The 25,941-nt window shown below is 34.6% G+C and overlaps 1 protein-coding gene across 7 annotated transcripts; it reads left to right on the top strand.

The window, feature by feature from the left end:
• The first annotated feature begins 728 nt into the window (after window positions 1-728).
• On the top strand, window positions 729-25,941 carry LOC117906832 (sterol 3-beta-glucosyltransferase UGT80B1). Of its 7 annotated transcripts, none has more exons than XM_034820064.1 (15): window positions 729-831; window positions 1,459-1,788; window positions 6,370-6,518; window positions 7,020-7,265; window positions 9,871-9,982; window positions 10,908-11,078; window positions 17,752-17,815; window positions 20,369-20,426; window positions 20,576-20,753; window positions 21,379-21,509; window positions 22,089-22,191; window positions 23,531-23,607; window positions 24,045-24,092; window positions 24,332-24,481; window positions 25,420-25,941. In XM_034820064.1, exons 2-15 carry the CDS (start codon window positions 1,581-1,583, stop codon window positions 25,618-25,620), a joined length of 1,896 nt encoding a protein of 631 aa, XP_034675955.1. In that variant the 5' UTR covers window positions 729-831; window positions 1,459-1,580; the 3' UTR covers window positions 25,621-25,941. The 7 variants fall into 7 exon arrangements, with proteins under 7 accessions (XP_034675955.1, XP_034675956.1, XP_034675953.1 ...); XM_034820065.1 differs by lacking the exon at window positions 729-831 and adding an exon at window positions 868-1,065; XM_034820062.1 differs by lacking the exon at window positions 729-831 and adding an exon at window positions 1,074-1,254.

Genomic DNA, 25,941 nt, shown 5'->3' with positions numbered 1-25,941 from the left:
CGAGTCATAAATACATACTTGTCTTAAATTTTATAATTCCAAATAATTGAATCCAAATTTGATCAAGTTCACTACTAAGACCAAAAAAAAAAAAGTTGCATTCAATTACTAAGAAAAGAAAAAAATTATTGACTAAATAAAATACTCAACCAATATAAGAATTTTTATAATATCCATTTGTTCAACCAATCTAATAAGTGTAACTTTTACATTAAATGTGTATTAATTCTTGACTCTAAATCATTTTTTTTATAATATTTAAAATTAAGTTATTAATAAATTTTATAGGATTAAGGGTGCGTTTGAGATTGATTTTAGAAAAAGTTTTTAGTATTTCAAATATCTAAGTGATAAATTTTTTTGAATATTAGAAATGTTAGAGTATATAATAAACGTAATCAAACCGAGCTATTTTTATATAATAAACACAATCAAACCGACATAATTATTTTAAAAAACATGAAGTTGATACCATGTTGTCATTTTTTTAATAACAAAACATGTTAGAATACATACAGGATTATTTTAGATAATTATTGTTTATATCATTTTAGAGAAGAAAATCCGATGGTGTTTTTCTTACCCAAAAAACCAGGACAGCATTTATGATGAGCTGTATATGACTATGAACCAGATACCAACTTTGATCCTAGGTTTCCTCCAAGAATTCAGAGGGGAAAAAAAAAAAAGGAAAAAGAAATATATCATCAGAAAGCTAGATTGTGAATATTCCAAGGAAAAAAAATATAAGGGTCTCTTTTGTTAACAATAGATTTTGTTGACCCGTTGAACCAGCAGGGATCTCAGTATTATGCCAACAAGGCCGCCGCTGTAACGATTCCCTTTCTTTATTTTCTTATTATTTTTTCTTTCTTGACTTCCCTCTCGTCGTTCTCCGCCAAGAAACATAAAATTTAAAAATAAAAACCACCAATTTTCTTTCTTAATCACTAAGGTTTTGTCAGTCAAGATCGTTGGTGGGGTATATTATAGAGTTTTCAAGAACTTCGCTTCTGGGTCTTCAATGATTTTCAAGTTTTCAGTACAGTGAAGGTTTTCCTTTTGGTACTTTGTTTTTATTTCCTTTTTCTTTTTCTTTTTCTATATTGGTTGTCTGTATACCCATTTCAAGAATTGGGCTTGTTCCGGAAGTGGGGAATCAATTTGTTGTCGTGCGGTTGTCTTGCGGGTGAAGATTTCCGTATCTGTCACTTTGTGGGTGGTCTGTTGTGGTTTCAGTTTTCAGTCCTAAAGGTGCAAAAATGTGAACCCTTTTCTTATGTTTTTTTGAGCCAATTCACCGTTTAGAATACAACTAGCTTACTCACCAAACGTTCTACACGTTTTTTGACTGGTGGGTCTGCTTGTCTGGTTTAGCATGTTCACCATAAACTCTTTAATTTGAGTTCTTTCTGTGCTTTTACATGGACTAACGATGAATTCTTTGTGTTCTTTCAGGTTTTGGTTCTGATTTGGGGAGAATTCAAGGAATTGGGTGTTGGGGAACCGTTGTTGCAGGGTTTTGGGATTGTGGGTTTAGTGGGGTTTTGGTTGTTGCCGTGCCTGTGCAGTCAAGTGAAATGGGGACCAATGGGATTGACGGGATTGAGAGCTCGCTCAAAAGTTCAGAGGAAGTAGGTGTGTCTAACGGGTCAGCCGTTGTGGAAAACAAGTATTCCGAGGGAGGTCTTGGGGCAGAGGATGTGAAGGCGGGGTCGGGCCGGAGGACATCCGTTTTGGAGATTTCGCAACTGAAAGATTTGAATGATAGTTTTTCACTAAGGAGGGGTTAGTTCTCCAACTTTTGTTTTGATATCTTCTACTATCTTTCTCTGTTAATTCTGTATCTTGAAACCTGCAATTGAACTTTGTGGAAGAAAGTTAGAATGGGTCTGTTGTTGCATTGAAAATCTAGTGTTCTAGATACAATTAAGTCAGCATTTGGAGGTTCTAGCCTTGATTGTAAATGCTAAACAATACAATAAGCCTTCAGAAGCACGGGTTATACTTTTAAAATTCTAGCCGTATTGTTGCTTAATTAGTTTGTGAGCGATACTGCAGGATAGTTTTCCCCATGTAGTTTATGCATTGCGAACTATCACAGGAGGTTAACTCTTAGAATGAGAGTCATGTTGGCTCAACATTTGTATTGCCAGGTTGGATTTAAAATTCACTCACAAGGCTTTAGTTTAATCTAAGATTCCCATTGTGGATCTGTATTTTAGAAATGGGCTGTTTGGTAGAATAAGATACTCTAGGGGATGATACTAGTTGAGAATTGTGTTTCAATCACTTAGGTTGTGTTTGTTTTTTTACTTAATTCTAAATAGAACCTTAATGCTTAACAGTGTTAAATATTAGGTTGATTGTTTTTGTAGTAATTTATTTCTATTAAGTATTAAAAAGTAAAAAAAACCAATATGTTATTTTTTCTATTTAGAAAAAGCTACATATTTTGGCTTTTTCTATTTAGTAAAAAGTTTATAATAATAAGTCATGAAAAGGTAGAAAAACAAACAACCTAAATTATAAAACTAAATTGCTTTCAGCAAAAAGCCAGAAAAAAAAAACACCACCTTAGTGTCCATTTGGATACACTCTTCCTATTTTCTGTTTTTAAAATCAGAAAATAATATTAACTTTTATATGAGATATAAGAACTCTTAGAAGTTTACATTGAACAAATAATGGTTTTTAAAAAAGTTGAGGTATCAAAAATTTTTACAACCTCAAATTTTATAATTTCTGAAAGTGATTTTTTAAAGACATAAGGTAAGTTTATACTTTTTGTACAAGATGTTATACTATTATACAGAAATTTCCGATTTTAAAAATAAAAAAGGAAGTGTATCCAAATGGACGCATACTCAGTTGTCAATACTCCTTCATCTTGTCCTTATCCTCCATGTGGTTATTGTAGGAGTTGTACTTGATGTTGACTGAATTCTGAAAGTGTAAAATTAACAGCTCAAGCATTGCACCCTTTCTTTTAATTTACATTCTCTACTGAACATTGTAGTTGCTTTGCTGACAAATGTCATAAATCCGATAGATGACATGAAACTTGCCAAACTATCCACTTTCTTGTGTCCTGAATGTGCTAGAAACAAGGATCTTGTTCGGTTACTAACCAAGAGAAGTGGAGAAAACAGATAAAAACAACCAAAATAACAATAAAATCAAAAAATTTACATGGTTTACTCTTAATGGCAGATATGGGCTATTCAACCTGGAGCTTTTACGAAATGAGCTTAACTAGAAGGCAATTAGGTCCTCTGGGCTTACACCAAAAGTTGGAGAGAAGACAATACTATTCCTTTAAATCACTTTCCTAAATAGCTTTCATGGATTCCTCAAAAGTTTCTCTTCTGAATACTCAATCTGAAGTCTTAACTAAATAGAATTTCCACCCAACTTTGGCCTTTTCAAATGCTTATTCAAAGTGGGTCATTCAAATCCTATCAAGAGAAAACATAAGGAGATGGATGCGTTATTCTGGTAATGAATAAAATCAAAGCTGAGTAGTATACGGTGACATGTGAACTGAGAGGAATGAAACATTGATCACCATGTAGTCAAACTATTCTATCACAGTTGATTTCTTGAAGTGTGATATTTCTTAATAGCTGAACATTGTATTATTAGATCTACATTGGCCTAGTTTGTGGGGATTTTATTTCTTTTACTTCTAATGAATACTTAGAGCCACTGTTGTTTATACAATAGATGTATATATGGTAAAATGATTGCTACATGTGCATATACTTGACCCTTCATTTTTGTTTCATGATTGGTTGCTGCAAAATCATACATTGCTTTTATTTCTAGGTCTGATAGCTGGATTATAGGGCATGGTGTATATACATTGTAGCAAAAAGGAAGTCTGTCTGTTTATTATTGTTACTACTACACTACTACTACTACTACTACGAATATATGGGGTGTGCCCTCTCAACACTATGTACTTAAGGAGTTCATGCCTGTGAAGAAATCAATATGCACCCATCAGAAATGGATTGTGGATGGACACAATTGTAATAAGATTTGCAATTATTTTCTCTCTCTGAAATGACACATCTTCATAGAGGAATAACCCATTTTATGGCTGCTTGCTCTTGTAGCTTTTAAGATGGATGATATTATTAGTACGATTTACCATTCATGTTTCCATTTAATTGTTTGGTTTAGGCATGCACATGATGTGAATGAAAATCCCTGAAATAGAATTCTTTTTTATTTATTCAACCAAAATAGCCATTTCATTGTTGTAAAGTAATAAATACAATTATGGAATCCTTTCACCAAATATACAATCAACTGTACAATATCTGATAAAAAGAAGAAAAGTAAGCCTACACTGCTTCAAAATCAAGGCTAACTGAACACATAATGATGGCTGCACATTTAAAACCAAAAGATCATTGGGTATACCTAGGAAGTTTAAGAATCCCCAGTGAAAGACTCCAAATGTTTAGCTCCATTCTTTACTAAAAAGTTCATGAATAATTAGCTAATTAAGGAATCCATCAAAGGAACAACCCAACTTTGAAGCAATATAAAAAATTTAGTTAAGCTGCTCATCAAGCCTCCATAGTCCTTTCTTTTTTTGTTACTCATGATATGACAAGCAGAATATTCCCGTACTAAAAGATTGGAAAGGCCAAAAGCATTGCCTTGGGCCACACCTTCAACAGGGCTAAAACTACAGCCTCAATGGCTAAACCATCTCCTAGAGGTTTAGAGGGAGCTCTTTCCACTGTACCAAAAATGATTTTTATGCAATCCTTCAATCCTTAGATGTCTTGAGTTACCCAACAAAACACCCATCAAAATTCAACTGATAAAACCCACAGAAGGTAGTGACCTTACAGAAATTGTCTCCCTAGTCAATCTTGTACTTGCACATTAGGTTTCATTCTATTGATGTAAGTTTCAAAGGTGTGCTTGCAAAGGTTTTCTGAGTTGAATCAGAAAGAGAAGATGAGAAATAAAACAAGTCCTGAATTGGCTCCAAACACCTCCATCTATTATAAAAAATCCTCGCATTTCTTTCTTGTTAAATAGTCCATAGCAATGTGAGACTAGCAATATGTAAGACAATTGATGTAGGGCAACCCTAGGATGATTGTTTACGATCAAATAAGTGGCTTAGAACTTTAATCATTTAGGGTTTAAGGAGAAGAAAGAGAATAAAATTATAACAATGGGGGGAAGTAAAGATAGAAAAGATAAGGTATTCTTGGATTTTTAATAAGGCATTTTAGGAGTCTTAGCTAGAAGAAGAGCAATAAAGTCTGACTATTGGAAATTGCAAGGTATGTAAGAAAACTTAATATTATTCATCATTAATCATTCATCCTATTTTACATCAATTATCCTAATTTATAGGCTTTAGAAAACCCTAAAATTGAATAAAACTATGAAAAAGTAAACCTAACTCATGTAGCAAAAAAATCCCAAATTTTAAATGCAACTTAAATAGCAATTATTAACCAATTATATGCAAAATTAGCTAAATACCCTTAATAGGGTAATTTAGGGTTTCTTTATTTCCTTTCATTCATTTCTTAAGTGGATCTTGGAGATTTATCATCATCAATACAATAAAATATTTTTCATTGCTTATCATGGAATTTATGTACAAGTGGATCACTAAGATCACTTTCTGATACATTTAGAATATCCTTAATAAGCTTGAACATGTAGGGTGAGGTCCTTGGCAGGCCTTGAAACCAGGATAAAGTTAAAAGGCTCTTTTGAACTTCACTGAGAATCTTATGCAGCACTAGCAAGCTCCTTATCCACAAGTCCCATTAAGGTTTGTTTATTTGCTTGTTTTGTTTTGTATGTGGGCTTTTGTTTTGTTGTTTTTTTTTTTTGTTATTTTTGTTTAGTATTGGGTTAAAGTCTCCCATTTTAGTTAGACCTTTGACTATGCACATGTTCACAGCATCTCCTTTTAGTATGTAATGGGGGCTTCTTGTGTTGAGCTATGTTGATCACATATGCATCTGTTGATTTGATTTGATATGCATTTACTGCATAACAAAGTCGTTTATAGCTTTTTTATAGCACCATACTGTTTATTTTATTACTTTACAATTTCCAATAATGATTTTGAAAGTTATTATATATTGAGACTGAGAATACTTCCTTGCCAGTTATAGTCTTACAATGAGATGTAATGAATTATAGTGCTCACCTCTTGTGGAACTCATGGAGTCAAACTGTAGAGTCAAACTTGGTTCTAGTTATGTTATCTTGAATTTATAGCTATATTGTTTAGAAACGTGTTCCTTTTTTTTTTTTATTTTGCCTTTGTTAAATTTTATTGAAATGTTAACGGACATCAAGGCATCTTTCTTGAAGGCTTGGATCATTGCATCACTGCTCCTGCTGGCATACACAAAAATTTGCTAATTGACGGCAATGAGATTGGATTATTTAGATCTATGACTGAGAAGAAGGAGGGTCCACGGCATGACTTAAAATTAGATAGACTGTCAGAACGTGCAAAGGTGAATATCAGAATCACACACTGCAAGTTTCAACACTCATTCTTGCAAATCTTGCCCCATATTTTTTATCGGTGTTACTATACAATTAGTCAAGTACACAACCAGAACATGTGTTATATTACAAATGCATATCTGGGATGGCTATATATGTGTAATTGTATCATTCTATACTATACCATAGTCTACATCTTGTGCTTGAGTAAGAGTGATGGCACCATGCACATTTATTGATATCACCCCTCATAATCTGACAGCTCACACCTGAAGCTGCCAGATAATAATGTTTTCTCCATTATTGATCTAACGTTAAATTACAATATGTTTTGTATGCTTTGTCATGAACTTACTAATTTCTGCTGCCATTCGAGAAGCCTGCTTTTCTGTCGGGTTCTCTGTTTAGAAACTAATGAGAAATGCTTATCCTTTTTTCTTTTCCCTATATGTCTGTATCCTTCTTGTATTACTTTGCATCCATTAATACCAATATGTTCTTGTTCTCAGCAAAAATTAATAGCAAACCTAGTGAAGATCCAAAGTGATGGGACGGTGGAGGTTGATTTAGATAATAGTGCACCTGTGGCTTCAGAGTTGTTAGAGCTCCGTGCTATTGAAGGGATATCATCCATTCATATTGATGAATCTTATTTTGAATTCAATAAATCAGTTCCGAAGTTGAAAATTGTGATGCTTGTGGTTGGAACAAGAGGAGATGTACAACCATTTCTGGCAGTGGCAAAGAGACTTCAGGTGTGTTCAATACATCAGCTTCTCCCAAAACCCAAAAGTTTAGTGTTGAGACCTTAGGTTTAATATTATTTGTTACTATATGCTGATGGAATAACAAGTGATCTCTCATTTGTTTTCTGATTCCAAAGGAAACATATTTTCCATATGTTTGTGGAATTTCCTTCATAAGCTGACAAAGAACTTTGTCAGTTTACTATAAAATATCTTGCCCAAAATTTAGTTTGTGATATGTGTGTGTATTATTGTGTGTGATTGTTATTCATGAATTTGGGGTGGGATTGTCTATCCTCGTTTAATCTTCAATATTCATTGTAAAGTTGGCTAGCAGTTTTTAAAAGACAAAGTTTTCTCTTGAGGGGAATTTTTGGAATTATGGGTTGAATGAGTGCCTTGAGGCCTGAGTCCCAGTCATTGCCTCAAAAGTATAAGGCCTTAATGAGGCATAACCTCATATGTGGACACTTTTGAGCTAGTTATGGCTCACATGTATTTCATATCGACTATTTCACAATTCTGTTTCGAATATAGAAAAGCAATCTGATAGATTCTTTATTGATCCCATATAAATCTCAATATTGACAACCTTGAAATATAATATTCTTAAGCTTTAATCCTAAAAGCTCCTAAATTAATATAAGGAACCTACATCAAATCCTAATCTTGCCTAATGTGTGCATCATGAGTGGTGTTTCCCTATTTTGGGACATTATGGAAAAATATGATGATTTATGGGAGGAAACATTGACTACCTTAGAACCTGGCCCCTGATAGCATCCACCTTCAACAATTGTGCTAAGGGAGCAAGCCATTAATATCATCACTGATACAAATAAAGTTATAAAGGAAAGGCAATTCTGGATTCAAGGTTAATCTATGATACCCAAACCCTTCAACTTCATTCAACTAACCTATGTCGACATGACATGACAAGGGTGTAGGTGTGGGATTCTCGTTGGAAACCTCCTATTTTGCTTCAAATAAAGTTATAAAGGAAAGGCAATTCTGGATTCAAGGTTAATCTATGATACCCAAACCCTTCAACTTCATTCAACTAACCTATGTCGACATGACATGACAAGGGTGTAGGTGTGGGATTCTCGTTGGAAACCTCCTATTTTGCTTCAAATAAAGTTATAAAGGAAAGGCAATTCTGGATTCAAGGTTAATCTATAATGATTTTTTTCTTTTTTTAAAAAATAGGCAATAAAAGAGAATTTTATTTATTTATTAAGGATATGTTTTTTTTTTCTGTATCATGTCATGTCTAAGTACCATTCAAGATCATTTTGCTGATGAGTTCCCGTATCCTACAACATACACCTACAACCAACACCCCTGCCCAAATCCATGCAACATAGATGTCAATTTGCACAGCTTTAGCTATCATGGCACTGATCCAGGTAAGGGGATTGTTAAAGAGCGTGATATGCATTGTGAACTCAAACCTTACAAGTTCAAAATTGTAGGAAATTGTTAGTTCAACATGATATCAAAGCCTCGTTTGGCAGGAAGTCATGTATTCAAAGCTTATCTCATATTCATTTCCCTAATTTATTGTGTAGGCCCAAAAGAGGCTAACTGTGGTTATTTGCCTACAAGCCTATGTCTCTCTCCACATGTGGGTATGAGACTTCACATGTGGGATGGTGTTAAAGAGCATGATATACTCGATGAACATAAATCATACAAGCTTAAACTTTTATGAAAATTGGTTGTTCACCTGGGACAATATTGATCTGTTGCTTTATCTGATAAAAAGAACAATGGATGAAGGAAGTTGGAATATGCTAATGCTGAAACTACCTTTGAATCCCACATATTGAAAACATTGTCACAATCTTATGATGCCTAAAAACTGGAGTTTTAGCAATATGGAAGAAATAATACTTCTGGTTCTTGCAAAGAGCTATTAAAGTATTGGAAATAGCTCTATGGGAGAAGAAATAGTAATTTTAGTTTTTTGAAATGCTATCTAAATCAATTGCTGGTTTCAGATTGAATGATCATGCTGCAAGAATGATATCTAAGAGCTTCTTGTTTAATCATGAAGAGTGGGTTGAATGTTTTTGAAGCCTTTCCTCTTGCATCCCTTCTTTGTGGTTTTTCATGGAAGCCTTCAAAGTATTGATATCTTTTAGCTTCTCACTTCTTCCTTTTTCTAAAGATGCAGCACCATGGGATGAATCACTCAATTGTTTGCATTTTACTTATTGCATGGGCAATCCAGTTGCACCTCTTTTGGAGAACCTCAAATAGTTGTGGTGTAGTGTGGATATGGTTAATGAGCATGACAAGACGAGTCTATCCATTGTTGTGCATGATTGCAGCCTATAGCTTGATTCCAGTAATGCTTTATGCATCAAAACCTTCTTTCATCTTTTTATGAATTTTAGGGCTCATGGAGTGGTAGGTTGGCTGTGGTTTACAAAATATCAATCTTGTTGATCTTAAGCGTCAGTAACCTACCTGTGCTATTATTTTGTGCTGGACAGAATAAGTTACTTACATCAATATTGTGTAGCCCAATGTTTCTAGTTTTTGGGATGAGCAGACCTTGTTATTCACTTTTTTCCTTTGTTGAAACTGATTCTGTGTGTACCTGCAGGAATTTGGTCATTATGTTAGGTTGGCAACTCATAGTAACTTCTGTACTTTTGTAAAGTCAGCTGGTGTGGACTTCTATCCTTTGGGTGGTGATCCTCGGGTTTTGGCAGGATGTAAGAGGCTCTTAGTTTTGGAATTTTATATTTTTTTCCAACAAAATTTGATTTGCTTTATCATGATGATTTATTAGTAGATCACTTTATATTAGACCCTCCTTTTCACAATTATCCCTTTCTGTTACCTGTTTTGCCATGGCCTTTACGGACCCTTGGCAGACTGCAATTTAATACATGTATTTGATTTCTTTTTATTAGATGGAAGGATAAGGGCCTGTTTGGCAACTGTTTTTGAAAACAATTCTGAAAAACAATTTTTGAGAATACTTTTTTAAAGTTGTCTTCTAATGTTTTGTATAAAAAAAGGTTATTTAGAAATTTGAAATGTTTTTAACCTATTTTTAATGGTTTGAAATATGTTTTAAAAATAATTTTTATATATGGGGCTTTATTTTTAATCATTTTTCATATTTATACAATTATTTTTTAAAATACCTCAGGAAACAAGTGAAAACAATTAAAAAATGTTCTCTGAAAACAAACATGTTTTTAAAAACATGTTTTTTGTTTTTAAGAACATAAAATAAAACCAGTTTTCTGATTGTTAAACATGTTTTCCTGTTTTTCTTTTTTCTTTTTTATTGTTTATTTTGGAGAATAAAATATTGTTCTTGAAAACAATTGCCAAGCAAGACATAATAGTTTTATGTAATGGACAAATTAATGTTTTAACTAGGGCTTTATGCAAATCGGTGCCCTGCTATTAAGGTTACCTCTAGAAACAATGTACAAATTTTGTTTTGGTGAGAAGTGAGATACAGATCAAGATTTCAATCTCTTGAGACAAAGGCCTTCAATTCCCAAGCTCTGTTTTAACTATTTCAGAAATATGGTTGATATTATCAGCTTGGTTTCTCTTTGTTTTTGTTTTTGTTTTTTTTGTTTTTTTCAATTAGTAAGTACGGGTTTTTATAATTTTTAGATATGGCCAGAAATAAAGGTTTCATTCCAGCTGGACCAGGAGAACTATCTGTACAAAGAAAGCAGCTAAAGGCCATTATTGAATCTCTTCTTCCAGCATGCATAGAACCAGATATAGAAACTGGTGTGCCTTTTAGAGCTCAGGCAATTATTGCAAACCCTCCTGCTTATGGTGAGTTCATTGAAGTTATACCTTTATTTTCGTCTTCTCTCCCTTCTGTTTTTTATTTTTCTATTGATTGTATTTATGTACATGAGCACAGGATATACCATACATCACAAGGTCATGGTTAAATGCTGATAAAGAAAGAAGAAAATGAAAGGCTTATAATTTTCTTTAGAACAGAGCTGAATGTCCTAACCTTGAGAACTTTAGAAGTTCTTCTTTTTCTCTTTGAAAACAGTGGCACAAAGGGCTACAAGACAATCCTACAATCTGCTTAGGGAAATCCTAATGAAATCATATCTTAGCCTTCATTCTCCTTAATTAAGGTGTCCAGGCAGACTCACCCCTTAAGCAAGCATGTCACTTTTTGGTAAAGTGTGACAGAGATATTCCTACTTAGTAAAAATATAAAGCCGCTAGGAAAAAAAAAAGTAAGGGAGATAATTAAAGCACATGAAAGGGACTTCAACCCTTGTTAGGCTAAGTCATAAAGTCCATCTTGGATTGGAAATCAACCATATCATGATTGCATCATTAATATTAGAAGAATAAATATTTATAGTTGTCTATAGCTTGTGTTGTTATGATCCATTCTTCTGGACACCTGTAAAACTCTTTCTACACTACTAGGTACTCAAGTGTTCTTTCCTGCTCTATTCCCATAGCCATTGTCCCCAATTTCCCTAATACCAAATTGTTAGAAAAATTAGGCTAATCTAACCTAAGGTAATCACCCTAGAGGGAGGTGGGGGGGTGAATAGAGTGATGGTCTCTTTTCGCAAATTTAAATTATATGAATACAAGAGACAATTATATGCAAATATATAATAAAACAATATAAAGATAAGTAAAAAAGTGTGGAAGAGAGAATGCAAACACAAAATTTTTATAGTGGTTCGACACAATTCGGCCTACGTCCACTCTCCTCTAGCTTCAATTTTTTTTTTTTTGGATAGGAAACGACAAAGGCATATATTGATAAAAAGGAAAGTACAAGAGAAGGATGAGGAATCCTCCCACCAAAGAAAAACCAAACTACAATGAAACAAATGCGAGAAAATACAAAGTAGATACAGGCAACTGCTATAAGTTAGGCCAACCCAATGGAGTTGCACGCCGCTAACCAATCAAGGTGTATCACATTAAGGGGAATCCCCTTAAAAACCTTAGAACAAAAAGCCCAAAGAGAAGCAAGGAAATGAATCATGTCCCAAAGGTTCTCTGAATTCCTTGTTTTATCCTAAAAAATCCTTGCATTTCTTTCCCGCCACACCACCCATAATAAAGCAATGCACGTAGCTTGCCATAATACAATCCCTCTCTTAGAAGATCCAAAACCATTAAAATTGGTAGATAGCATGTCAAAGATGCTCCTAGGAGGGACCCAATCTATCTTTGTTAACTGAAATAATTTGTACCACAACCCCATCGTCAGAGGGCAATGAAGAAAAAGATGATCTACTATTTCTCCCTGCTTCATGCACAACATGCAAATGTCGGGACTAAGTGCTTTGTAGGGTCTTCTCAACTGTAGCATATTGTTAGTATTTACCTTCTTGTGAGCCACTAACCAGACAAAGGACTTGATTTTGAAAGGGACTTGAGAATTCCAGACTAACTTGGTAAGGAAAACTGAAGGCAAACCAGAAATTTAGGATAAGGCAAGAAAAAAAGATTTGACTGTGAAAAGTCCTGAAGAAGATAAAGACCAAGATCTCTTATCTGGAACCAAAGGTGATAAATGTATATGATCAAGAGACCGCATGAGGCTTTCTAAATCTTCTATCTCGGAATCGGAAAGGTTACGACGGAAGTTAAAGTTCCAAAAGAAGGGGCGAGTGGATCCGAGAATTGAAGAAATAGGAATGTTTTTATCCATGACTACTCTAAGTAGTCTTGGATAACGGACCCCCAGAGGTTGACCCCCCCACCACAAGTCTTCCCAAAACCGAATTCTTTCCCCATCTCCTACCATGAATCGAGTAAACTTAGAAAAATCTTGGAAAACTTGTGCAATAACCTTCCAAGGACAACGATGTGACCATCTAACAACAGTGTTGGCGTCCCAACCATTAGAGTGTGATCCATAAATGCTTTAAATGACCTGATGCCACAACGCTGAACCCTCCCTAGGATACCTCCACAACCATTTCCCTAAGAGAGCGGAATTCCGTAAGGAAATCCTTCCGAGACCCAAACCCCCTTTCGTCTTCGGATTACACACTACATCCCAACTAACTAGATGATCTCTTTTGCCTTCCCCAACCCCAGACCATAAAAAATCTCTTTGCAACCTCTCAATTCTTACTGCCACGGAGGCGGGAATCTTAAACAAGGAAAGGAAGTAACAAGGCATATGAGTGAGACAAGATTGAATGAGAGTTATCCTGCCTCCAAAAGATAAATACGCCTTTTGCCACCCATCTAATCTGCTCGAGATCCTGTCAATCACAGGATTCAGAAGCTACCAGACTTGGGATTCCCACCTAGAGGAAGACCCAGGTAGAGTATGGGCCACCCAGAAGCCTTGTAATCAAGCAACTCGGCCAACCTATGAAGATGATCCTGACCAAGGCTAATGCCATAAATATTACTTTTGTCAAGGTTAACCTTCAGCCCAGAAATATGCCCAAACACTAGCAAAACGCTCTTGAGAGTTAGCAAGTCCTCTTCTCGAGTACTAGAGAAGAAAATGGTGTCATCTGCAAATTGTAAATGGGACACCCTTGTTCTGTTCCTACTCACCCTGAAACCCTCTAAGGCATTTCTTTCCTCTGCTCTCAATAACATCCTGCTCAATGCATCTGCTACTATGGTGAACAAAAAGGGGGATAAAGGGTCTCCTTGTCTTAAACCTCTAGATGCCTTAACCCACCCTTTAGCATTTCCATTCACTAGGATTGCAAAAGACACCGAGGACAGACAGCCTCTCATCCATTTCCTCCATCTAGGATTGAACCCCTTTTTCTCCATCACATGGTCCAAAAAATCCCAACTCACATGGTCATAAGCCTTTTCAAAGTCAATTTTAAAGACAACTCCTTCCTCCCCTGATCGTTTTTTCTCATCCACTATCTCATTGGCTATGAGGACTGCGTCCAAAATTTGTCTCCCTTGAACAAAAGCTCCTTGAGTGGAATGGATAGTTTCATGAAGTATCCCTCTTAAACGCCCTGCTAACACTTTGGCTATAATCTTGTAAAGACTTGTGATCAAGCTAATGGGTCTATAGTCTGATATCTTCTTTGCCATGCTTTTTTTGGGTAACAGAACTATGAAGGACGCATTAGTGCTTTGATTAATTATCCCGCTCCTGTGAAACTCATCGAACACTCTCACTAAGTCCTCCTTAATCACATCCCAACAATCTTGAAACACTGCAATAGTAAATCCATCAGGCTTCGGTGCTTTATCCCTATCCATCTGAAAAATGGCCTTAGAAATCTCTTCTTCAGTAAAAGGGGATTCCAACCTAGACGCACTCTCTCTAGATATAGGAGACCAATCTAAGCCTTCAACTCTCCAAGACTCTCCGGAAGGACTAGCATAAAGCTTTTCAAAATACCTTAAGATCTCCTCTTTGATGCTCTCTGAATTATCCATCACCAAGCCTCTTTCATTCTCCAACACCTTGATAAATTTCCTATTTCTCCTGCCATTAGCCACTTTATGGAAAAATTTTGAATTACAATCCCCTTCCTTAACCCATTTCACCCTAGCTTTTTGTCTCCAACGAATTTCTTCCCTCAAGATCAACTCCTCTAACTCCCCTTTCCTTACGGCTCTATGGATTAAAAGTTCATGGGAGAGACCCCCTTCTTGCTCCATGGAGTCAAAGTTAGCTATATCTAACAAAATGCTTTTTTTCCTTTCAATTAGGTCACCAAAAGAATTCTTATTCCACTCTTTCAATTTGGCCTTAAGGAATTGAAGTTTCCTCATGAACTTGTGACCTTCCCACCCATCTCCTTGAAACTCCCTCCACCAACTTCCAAAGCTCTCCTTAAAACTAGGATGATGTAACCACATATTCTCAAACCTAAATGGTGTTGGCCCCACTTGAACGGGTTGGTTTCCAAGACTATTGGCCAATGATCCGACGTCCATCTAGGAAGAACTTCTTGAAGACTTTGAGGGAATAATTGTTCCCACTCATTTGAGTAGAGAAAACGGTCTAATCTCTTGCATATGGGATGCTCTTGCCTGTTTGACCAAGTGAATGATGCACTCCTTAAAGGAGGATCGATCAGTTCGTTTTCTCTTATAAAGTCATCCAAGTCCTTCATGCTTGGGGTCAATCTAGCACCACCCAATTTTTCTGAACATCTCCTTATGACATTGAAATCTCCGCCCACGCACCAACATGGGGAAGAAAGTCCAAAAATGTTTGAAAGCTCCACCCAAAAATCCTTCCTAAGTGTTGTGCTATTTGGGCCATAGACTGGGCTGATAACCAAAACTGTTCGCTTCCATCCACTGCGAACTTGACTGAGACCGAAAAGGAACCTAATACCACATCCTCACTGTGCAATTTTTTAGAGTCTCAAATGACCAAAATCCCCCCCGAAGCCCCGCACGCTGGAAGGACTGCCCATTCCTTATTTCTGGCTGTCCACACACTACCCACAAACCTCCTGTCACACTTTGCCTTTTTTGTTTCCTGAATCATCACTATATCCGGTTTTTCCGATCTCAGAAAGTCTTTAACTACCCTTCTCTTTTTCCTTGAACCCAACCCCCTGGTATTCCAACTGATTATCTTCATGGATTAAACACACGAACCCTAATCCTCCAAACCAGTTCCAACTCGTCTCACTAACCTTTGGTACATCTGCTCTTCCTCCTGGAGTATACTTTTATATCCAGAGTCTTTAAGACATCGTGCATTTTTGCCATTTTTTTAAGATAAATTCCTTCTATTTGGAACTCACCTGTTGGGGAACCCGCAAAAACACCCTAACTAACTGTAGCCTGGTTGGGAGGTGGATTTGTATTAGGCATCAATGGGTTAACACTCTCGATCATCTGGCTAGGATAAGCAGTCTGGTTCATCTCCAAAACGAGGTTAGGGAAGCCAACACTAATTTGACCCACAGTACCATCATCATCTTTTTTGAAAAAAAATTCGGAGTTCTCACGGTTCTCCAAAGGATTCAGAGACTGAATGTCTGAACTGGGAAGAGTGGGGGCAGCAGGACTCAAGAAGGGAGAAGTGAAACCATAAGAAGGGGGAAAATAAGACGAGGGAGACTGAAAAGTTGAAGACGGGGTTACCTCCAGATTTTCCGCGGCCAACTTGAGGTTTCACTATTTCAAGGTTTCCAAACCAAGCCTTCAAGCAATACAATTGGATTATGGTTCCAATTCACCCTTTTGGACTTTTGGCTCCAAGCACCCTTTACAATCCTCAAGAGATTCCCCACTCTTGAACAACACCTCAAGTGATACCCCACACTTGAGAATCCCTAAGTGATATCACACACTTAGACTTTTCTTCTCAAAGATTTACAAATGAAGATAGGAAATATTATCACAAAATCCTAGTACAAAACTTTAAGCTCAAATGTACAAGAAAAATTAAGATTGAAAGGTGCACTAATGATATGCAAGTTTTAGAATAATGGTGCACTCAAAAACACTTTCCCAAGACTCAAATATATTCAGGAAAAGTTTAGAAAGGTTAAACTCTTGAAACAATGAAGATTGAAGCTTTTTTTATAGAGGAAAATGACCAAACTAGCCATTGGGGGTTCGACCGATCAAGTTGAGGGTCGACCGGTTGACTAGCCGTTAGTATTTAATGTTTGGCAGGTGATTGTTGGACCTTGACTGCCCCTTGACAGGACCTCAACTGGTTGAGGTTCAACCTTGACATGTTGAATAAGCGTTCTGGAAGAGAGAGAAGGTTTTTACACCCTTCGACCGGTTAAGTTAAATAGGTCGACCGGTTCCTCATCCGATTCAACCGGTTAAGCCATTTTTGACTCAACAATCATCATTTTCAACTTAAAACATTTTAAACAAGTTTGGAAAACATTTAACGTAAGGTTTTAGTTGAAAACATGAAATCGTCCAATTTTAAAGGATTTTAAAACAACATTACTTTTGAATAATTTTGGTGCATAAATTAATAATGTAATGCATGAAAGACCTAACACACCAACAACCTTACAAAGAGATCCTATAAAGCTTAAGTCTTGAAAAACACTTCTCTTTGAGATCTTTTCTTCTTATTGATTACTCTTAGCTTGATTTTTTCTTTGTGATTGCCACTTTGGAAATCTTTTTGCCTAATCACACTTGAAATATAATTTTTAGTTCCAAACCTTGTTTTGTTATTATCAAAACTGAGATTAACCAAACCTTGGTTTCACACAAATTGCATTAGGTTGACAATTGGGCTACCATAAAAAAATTTTATTGGCCTTGTTAGGATAGGTCTCCTATCTTTTGTTGTCCTACTGTGACTCTCTTTGACAATTCATTTTGTTCATGTTATTATGGAGAAACTTAGTTGTAATGTTATGTGAACTGATGCCTGGTTATCAATTCATTATAGTTCTTAAGGATGCGTTTATAACTCTGTATCCTCTACTTTCGATAAATAATTATATTTTCTTTTGTCATTGCTTTTTCTGAACTATGTACGTTGGAATTCTAAAATATTTTTGAGTTGTAGGACATGCACATGTTGCTGAAGCTCTTGGTATACCCCTCCATATCTTCTTCACAATGCCTTGGACGTGAGTTTCAACTAGACTTTCCTTGCATCTTAATTTGAATGTTGTATCGCTCATTCAGAAATATGCTACTAAGAACCATGTTAACAACTCTGGCACTGCCTTATGCTTAATATGTGATAGGTGCCTCCTTCACTTGTGAAACATATGTTGCATATTGTTAGGTTACTGACTTTTCTAAAAGCTTAAGCTATTATGATTTAGGCCCTCGATATCATTAGGCTAACACATATATTTTTTGTTTAAATATTAGAAATGTGCAGTCTATGTGCCAAGGACTAGAGGCGGATCTAGTAAAGGCCCGATGGGGCATCCGCCCCAAAAAAAAAGGAAGAAAAAAATCTTATGTATTATCCCATCAAATTCCAAAAAAAAAAAAAAAAATCTTATATATAATTAGAGATTTAAAAAAAATATAGAAATGAACCCTATAAATATAAATTTAATTTTGAATGTTTAAATATAAAATAATAATTACATTTCAAATACCACAAAAAGTTTAAATAAAAATAATATTATAAATTTTAAATAAAACTAAAAAGTAAATTTACTTTGTAGAGTTGGAGTCCGTTTGATAGTGATTTTAAGAAGTTCCTTTAGCCTAAAAAATGTTTTTGAAAAAAAAAAAATTAGGTGTTTGACAAAATTTACGAAACACTTTTAAAAATTTGAAAAATCACTTGTTGTATTGAGTAATCACTTATAGTGTTTTTTGGAGAAGCACTTGATAGGTGATTCTCCTAAAAACACTTACAAAGAAAACACTTCCACTAAAAACACTTCAAGTAAAAACACTATCAAACGCACTCTTAATTTCACTCATCTCCCTTGAGGTTTGTGTTGAATATATTTAGCCACCATTAGTTTGAAATTTCATTAAATATCCTCCCTTATCCTATTCATTTGTTTTCCTTTCACCTTAAAATAAAGGATTTATTTAATAAAATTTCAAGTCAATAATGGCTAAGTGTTTAATCTAGATCTCATTGAGCTTAGTATATTTAATCTAAATGAGTGAAATTAACCTTTACTTTATTAAGTTAAATAAAATAAAAAAATAAAATATTTTATAAAATATATTTAATATCCCTACTTATCGTTTCCTTTTGTTCTATCTTTATCATTATTTTCTCATATCCTAACATTATCTTAATTTTTTTTCCATCTTATAATTTTTTTTTGAATAAAATTAAGTTTTTTTATCATTTTGTGCCTTATGTTTTATTAAATAATTTTTTCATGGTATATTCTCTTCCATCACTTAAAAATTTTAAATTTATTCACATTAATTGGATCAATATTTAGTCTTAGCCATTGAAGATAATATAACCAATAAAATACTATGAACAGTACACAATGATAAGTATCAAATTCTTTGTAACTACTTATACTTTATTTAAGTTGATATATGAATTTATTGAAGGTTTAAATATCAAGATATTGAATGTTAGGGATCTTACTAAATAATCGGTAATTTTTAAGTAAAAGATTTCATCACTTTCAATTGATTTTATACTTATTCAAGAAAAAAAAATCTCAAATTTTATTAAAAAAAATTATGAAATTTATTGAAAAAAAATTTGAAGGATTTTTTAATGAAAAAATATTGAAAATTTTCTAATTATATTTCTAATCATTTTTTAATTCTTTTAATATTTGTTTTTTTGCCAACATTATTGAAAAGTTGCAGATTTAATGTAATATTTTTGTATACTTCTATAAATATATAAACTACTTAGTTCCTTAAAAGGATAAGAAGGATATCATATTTTTCAAATTTGTGAACAATTTTTCCCCCCCAACCAAGCTTTCTGGCTCCACCACTGCCAAGAACCTATAAAATAGATGTAGTTTTCAGGTATTGCAACCTCAAAACCAACTAGTTTGCAATATGGCTTGGGGCTGAGAGGCTGGAATATTGTCTCATTTACCTAATGTCTGTTATCTTAGCAGTAGGATGTCTTGGCCCTGTCTGTTTATTCTTAGTGAGAAAGACATGCTTCTCATCTTCTCATCTACACTCAACAGAGACTCACTGGAAAGAAGATAAAACGAGTGAACTCATCATCTGGAAGTATCTTTCTCTGAAAATACATCGCTGTTGATATTTTCAAAGCAACATGAATCAAATTGTTTAACTGAAGTGAAGTCTGTTCAATTAGACTATTGCTTATCCAAAGCCTAAGGTATTAGGGAATGAGCCAATAATGCCAATCAAGCAAATACACTTGTGTGCCAAAGGCATGCTTTTTAAACATTCATTGGAAAGAAAAAAAAATGAGTGCACAAATAATCTGGATCTTCCTGTTAAGATAAGTTGCTGTTCGTATTTTCAAAGTAACATTAAAAAAAAAAAAGAAGTGTTTATATGAAGAGACATTTTTTTTATTAGACTATCATGTGCCCTAATGCCTAAGGTCTTAGGGAATTAGCCAATAATGCAAATGGAGCTAAATTTTAGTTGTGTACTACAAAGGCATTGTTTTAAAATTTTATTTATTTTGCGGAGAACATTATATGAGGCAATGCCTTCTTACATCTGCTTTCAATAGGCAGGCCAACATATGAATTTTCTCATCCATTGGCTCGTGTACCTCGAAGTGCTGGTTATTGGGTATTTTCTTTACTGCCAGATTCTTCTGCATTTGTTTTTGTTTTTTTTTTTTTTTGGTGTCTTTCTTTCTTTTCTTTCTTTTCTTTCATTTTCCCTTGTCGGATGTGCTTACAAATATCTCTTCCTTATTTTCTGTTTGCTGGATCCAGCTTTCATATATAGTTGTGGATTTGCTGATATGGTGGGGCATAAGAGGATATATTAATGACTTCAGGAAAAAGAAGTTGAAGCTTCCTCCTATTGCATACTTCAGTACTTACCATGGGTCAATATCTCATCTGCCAACAGGCTACATGTGGAGTCCCCATGTTGTGTCAAAACCAAAAGGTGAAAATGGCTTTGTTTATACAAAGTGCAAACTAACATGCTATAATATGAGATTTATATTTAGCCATTTTATGTTTCTTTTGTTGATAATGACTGAACTACACGGTCTCTTAGATTTCATACTTGATTTTTGGCCCGTACAAAAAAAATTGATGCCTGGACAGCCTTTTTGTCATTCAATCTGCTGTATGTCATGTAGTTATTCTTCTTCTTTTTGACATCACCTATGTTACATGTTGTTTGGGTTCCCTTTACCTCGTCTTAGGTGATTGTTAATAAGAACAAGAATATAAAAAATTATTGGGGAAGTATTGCCAATATTTTTTGACTTTAGGGCTTCCAATGCTAAAATGAAGGGCCAATTATTTCTGTTAGAAGGAAGCCAATACTTCTTTTTGTATTTTATCTGATGGTTTGTTTTTAGTTAAACTGGGAGATTGTTCAGTAACTAACTACTGCTTTTCCAATCCTCTTCTCCCTCACCAAATTAAAATGCGACATGGTGAGGCACCTAAAAGTAATTCTAGGCCATGGTTCTGTGTTAACTTTAATCAAATTGAAGCGTTATCCAGCTTTATTCATGTGGGCACTTTGCACTTATACCTCCCAAACTTCTTCAATGCAGATTGGGGCTCCTTAGTTGATGTTGTTGGCTATTGTTTCTTAAACCTTGGGTCCAGGTATCAACCTCAAGAAGAGTTTGTTCAGTGGATCCAAAAAGGAGACAAACCTATATATATAGGTTTTGGGAGCATGGTATGGTGATCTTACTTAAAACTATTGGTAAAAGGATTTATGATTTGTGCTTCTTGTTGGTTCCTATGCAACAGAGGGTTTTCACCCTGGGTATGATGATCAGTAAACCTGTTAACTTATATATTTTAGGTAAATTAAATTGCTAAAATTTTTTTTCTCTAGATTGTGTTATAGCATTTTTTTCTTTCTTTCATTTGTCTTTCTATTGGCCACAACATTGTATCACTTGGGTTTCATTGACCAGAACCACGCCATGGTATCCTAGTTAAAATCTTGATGACTAATTAACTCAATCCTCTATCAGACAGTCTAGGCAATCATAATGTCGGTAGAAACAGTCTTCTTCTAACTTGTACTATTGAACCTACTAAGTCAAATTTCTTCCTTCAAAATTTTAAAATTTTGTTGTTGTGATGGGTGGAGTTCATTGTTTGTCTTCATATACTCTACAGGTGTAAGGATTCTATATAAACTTTCTATTCTATTCATGATTCATTTTGCTGGCATGTAGAACATGCTGTTTCTGCTGATATTTTTGAAAAGCTTATAATTGAAAAGATTACTTTGTTTCTTGTTAAGCCTCTTGAAGATCCCAAGAAAACTACGGATATCATATTAAAGGCATTGAAAGATACAGGTCAGAGGGGAGTAATTGACCGAGGTTGGGGAGGCCTTGGAATTCGTAAGTGTCTTCTTATTGGTGCTAAGCTGTTGCACTTTTTCTCACTTTATATCTTAAATTCTGAGTGTTTGGCAAAATTACATATTTCTTGGTAATAGCTTCTGGTTTGATGTGCATTCCTTCATGGACTCTATGCCTTTGTCAACTTAGGGTCAGTTGCCTGCTTTGCTCTCCACTAATAAGAATAATTTTCAGTTTTTCCTGTGTCTTATCAATCTAGGTGTTTTTGTGTTAAACATTGATAAAGCCTGTATTGTGCTTGAATCAAGACATAATAACTGCAAGAGGCTTCTGCTTTATTGCTCATATTCTTATTGTGCATGTAACTGCATTTTCACAATTTGGTACTTCTCAAAATGAAGCCTCAGTGATATTTGCCTGATTCAAGGAAGTTACTTTTTAAGGGGCTCATTTTTGTTGTTCAAACTGTTTCACTCAGAAACCAAATGTTAAGGAAAGAGACTTTTAACTAGATTGCATTTGAGTTTGTTAGGTTAATTCTCAAACGTTTCACAAAGATATTCTTTTCATCTTCTGATGTCCCCGTGTTGAATTGTGGCCAAAAACCACTTGGACTTGGTTGAGTTCTATGTAGAATCATTTTAGTTGATTCTTTCTGAAGTGATCCTGAACATTGGAATACAAGATTGACTTGTTGAAGAAAAGGGGATGAAACAATGATTCATTGTGAAGTTTGAAGAAAAAGCCAAAAACAATGATTCATTCTTTTCATCTATTTGATCTGAAGATCTTTTTGTAATAATTGGAAATACTTGGGTTTGACTATATCAAAGGCCATCTTCTCTATGGAGTGGATGTATCAGAATTCTAAAAAAACTTCAAAATACTTCTGATTTTACCCTTATTCCATTTCACATCTCTCTAAACCTAGTGTTCACATTTGTTTTCTCTCTGTCTCTCTCTCAACTCTTTGTTCTATTTGAACAGTTGATCATAATAAAAAGGATACAGATTCTTCTTTCATAATGTTTTGAGTTTTTAATGAAATTTCTTGTTTTTTCGTTATGTTTTGGGACCTCACTTCTCTCTCTCCCTCAACTTTTGTTTTATTTGAACAGTTCATCATCATAAAAAATCTACATCATGTTTTTCATAATACCTTAGGTTCTTATTGAGACTTGTTTTTCTTTGTCATATAGAGGTTTCTGAAGATCCTCTAGAAGTGTTCAACATAAAAAAAAAAAAAAAACACCTAAGAACATTGTCAATTATACCTGATGTGTTATTCAAAAATCAAATACAGATGGTTTTGTTTTGAATTCCAAACTTGTATCTCCTTTTAATAGGTAATTCACTTACTTCAGCCTCTATTCTACAGTTCCGGAAGTTCCTGATTATGTTTTTCTTCTGGAGGAATGTCCCCATGATTGGCTGTTTCCTCGGTGTTCTGCTGTGGTGAGTTGTATTTTATCTTGCCTTGGTGAGTTGTACAGAAATTAAGAATTTCACAGCCTCTACTTAATGTAGTTCCACTTTTCAGCCTGCTCTACTTGTCCAAAAATAAATAAATAAAATTAAATTAAAAATAAAATAATAAAATTAAAAACAGATGATTGCTAGTTGATAAAGCAATTAAGAATTTGACAGGCTCTACTTAATGTAGTTCCACTTTTTGGCCTGCTCTACTTGTCCAAAAATAAATTAATTAATTAAATTAAATTAAATTAAAAACAGATGATTGCTAGTTGGTATTGTTCAGAGAAATATGGTCATGCATCCAAATCTAGGGACAAGAACCATGACTTCTTTGTATGCACTTTTGCTGAACATGGTAAATTTGCTGTCTGTAAAGCAGACCATTAACTGGAAGCTGTATTGCCACAAATATGCAGGTTCATCATGGTGGTGCTGGAACCACAGCTACAGGACTCAAGGCTGGGGTAATATTCTCCTCATTGAATGTTGCAAATTTTGATATTCTTGATTATGAGAATGACATTCATTTAAAATTTTCAATTTGTTTGAGATACTTCTGCCTTTAAGGTTTTGAAAGATTTTTATGTTAATGACGGGAAAAATCCCTGTTAAGTGATTTTGATTGTATGCATTCATAGCACCATGCAATCTGCATATAATTCCACTTTTTGGTCTTTTTTGATGTCCAAATTTTGAATTTCAGTGTCCAACAACCATAGTGCCGTTCTTTGGAGATCAGTTCTTCTGGGGTGATAGAATTCATCAAAGAGGACTTGGGCCTGCACCTATACCTATATCACAGCTCAGTGTTGAGACCCTTACTGATGCCATACGATTCATGCTCCAGCCAGAGGTAATTATGATTATATCCTCCATTGCTCATGAAAAGATTATCTGAAAATGTCACATATTTAATGGGTCCCACAAAGCCATATCAATGCATTAACCTACAGATAAGTAGTGAAAACAATGAAATTCTACCATCTAGAATTATGAGGCAATTCTATTTTCTCAGGTCTTTATAAATTCATCATTTAAGTCATCTTTGGAAGCTCTCACAACTTACAACTGTGTACTGTCTTCAGCCTAATTCCCTCTTCTGTAGAAACAAAATCCTTGCAAAACTGGTTTAAAATATTTTTCTCATGAGACAACCATGTTTATTTAGCTATTAAATCAATGTAGATTGAGTGACATAAAAGTAGCATTTAAAGACTTGCAAGTAATTTTATACTGCATGACATTTACCATTTACAAAAAAGCGAGAATTCTATTCCTGAAGCACAATCCTGGGGATTCACCAAAGAAAAAGGAAAAAAAACGGAAAAAGGGTTTTGGTCATCTTAATTGAGCATATTGTGTTAGAATGAATTGTTATGTCTGTCACAAAGTTTCAGCACATGAATGGTACGTCATTTTAGTATAGTTGTTTAGTGTCCGTTTGGATACACTTCTCATCTTTTATTTTTAAAATTGGAAAGTAGTAATAAATTTGCCTTTTATTTTTAAAAACCACTTTCTAAAACTTTCAACTTTGAGGTCTAAATTTTATTTTTTTTCTGCCTCAGTGTTTTTAAACATTTTTTAAAACCATTACTTTTTCAATGTAAGCTTTTAAGAATTCTTATGTCTTATATAAAAGTTGCTACTATATTTTGATTTTAAAAACAGAAAAACAGGAAGTATATCCAAACAGGCACTTGGTTTTCCACTTTCATGCAAGGAGAGGTCACATGGTAGCCTGCATATGCTGAATTGATATACCAATGGGGCATGTTTTGATTCTCCCAGGTTAAATCTCAAGCAATGGAATTAGCAAAATTGATAGAGAATGAAGATGGGGTAGCAGCTGCAGTTGATGCATTTCATCGGCATTTACCTCCACATCTACCACTGCCTACTGCATCTTCATCAGAAGACACAGATCCCAACCCTCTACAGTGGTTCTTTTCTCTGATTGAGAAATGGTGTTGCCTTCCCTGTGGTTCCTAGGCTTCTCGCTTACCTCATAATGCTGTACAAATGTGCCATTTAGAAAAAAAAAAAAAAAACAAAGAGAGAAAAAATATATTCACTTCAGCATTTCATTCATTTCATTCATGGCCTTCTAGATCGGTTCAAGGTGATTGATAATAATAGTCAAGATATTACCATAGATTTCCTTTCTGAGCTTGTATAAGAAGAGGATTAGGTTTCTTTTGTCTTCCTTCTTGTTGATTAGAGTACCTAATTGAGGATGTAGAATTAATGGATTGCGCTTGTTTACTCAATTTAATTTGTGTTGCTGATATCAGTTATCATCATTTGCTTGAA

Source organism: Vitis riparia, chromosome 18 (assembly GCF_004353265.1).
Source record: "Vitis riparia cultivar Riparia Gloire de Montpellier isolate 1030 chromosome 18, EGFV_Vit.rip_1.0, whole genome shotgun sequence".
Taxonomy (NCBI): Eukaryota; Viridiplantae; Streptophyta; class Magnoliopsida; order Vitales; family Vitaceae; genus Vitis; species Vitis riparia.
This window is presented reverse-complemented; position numbering and strand designations above follow the sequence as displayed.

Excerpts from the sequence above, each read along its gene's own strand:
- LOC117906832 (XM_034820064.1), top strand. The coding sequence starts at position 1,581 with ATGGGGACCAATGGGATTGACGGGATTGAGAGCTCGCTCAAAAGTTCA. Across the intron at positions 20,754-21,378 it reads TGTTGTGTCAAAACCAAAAG|ATTGGGGCTCCTTAGTTGAT; the intron begins GTGAAAATGGCT and ends TCTTCAATGCAG. Across the intron at positions 22,192-23,530 it reads TTGGGGAGGCCTTGGAATTC|TTCCGGAAGTTCCTGATTAT; the intron begins GTAAGTGTCTTC and ends TCTATTCTACAG.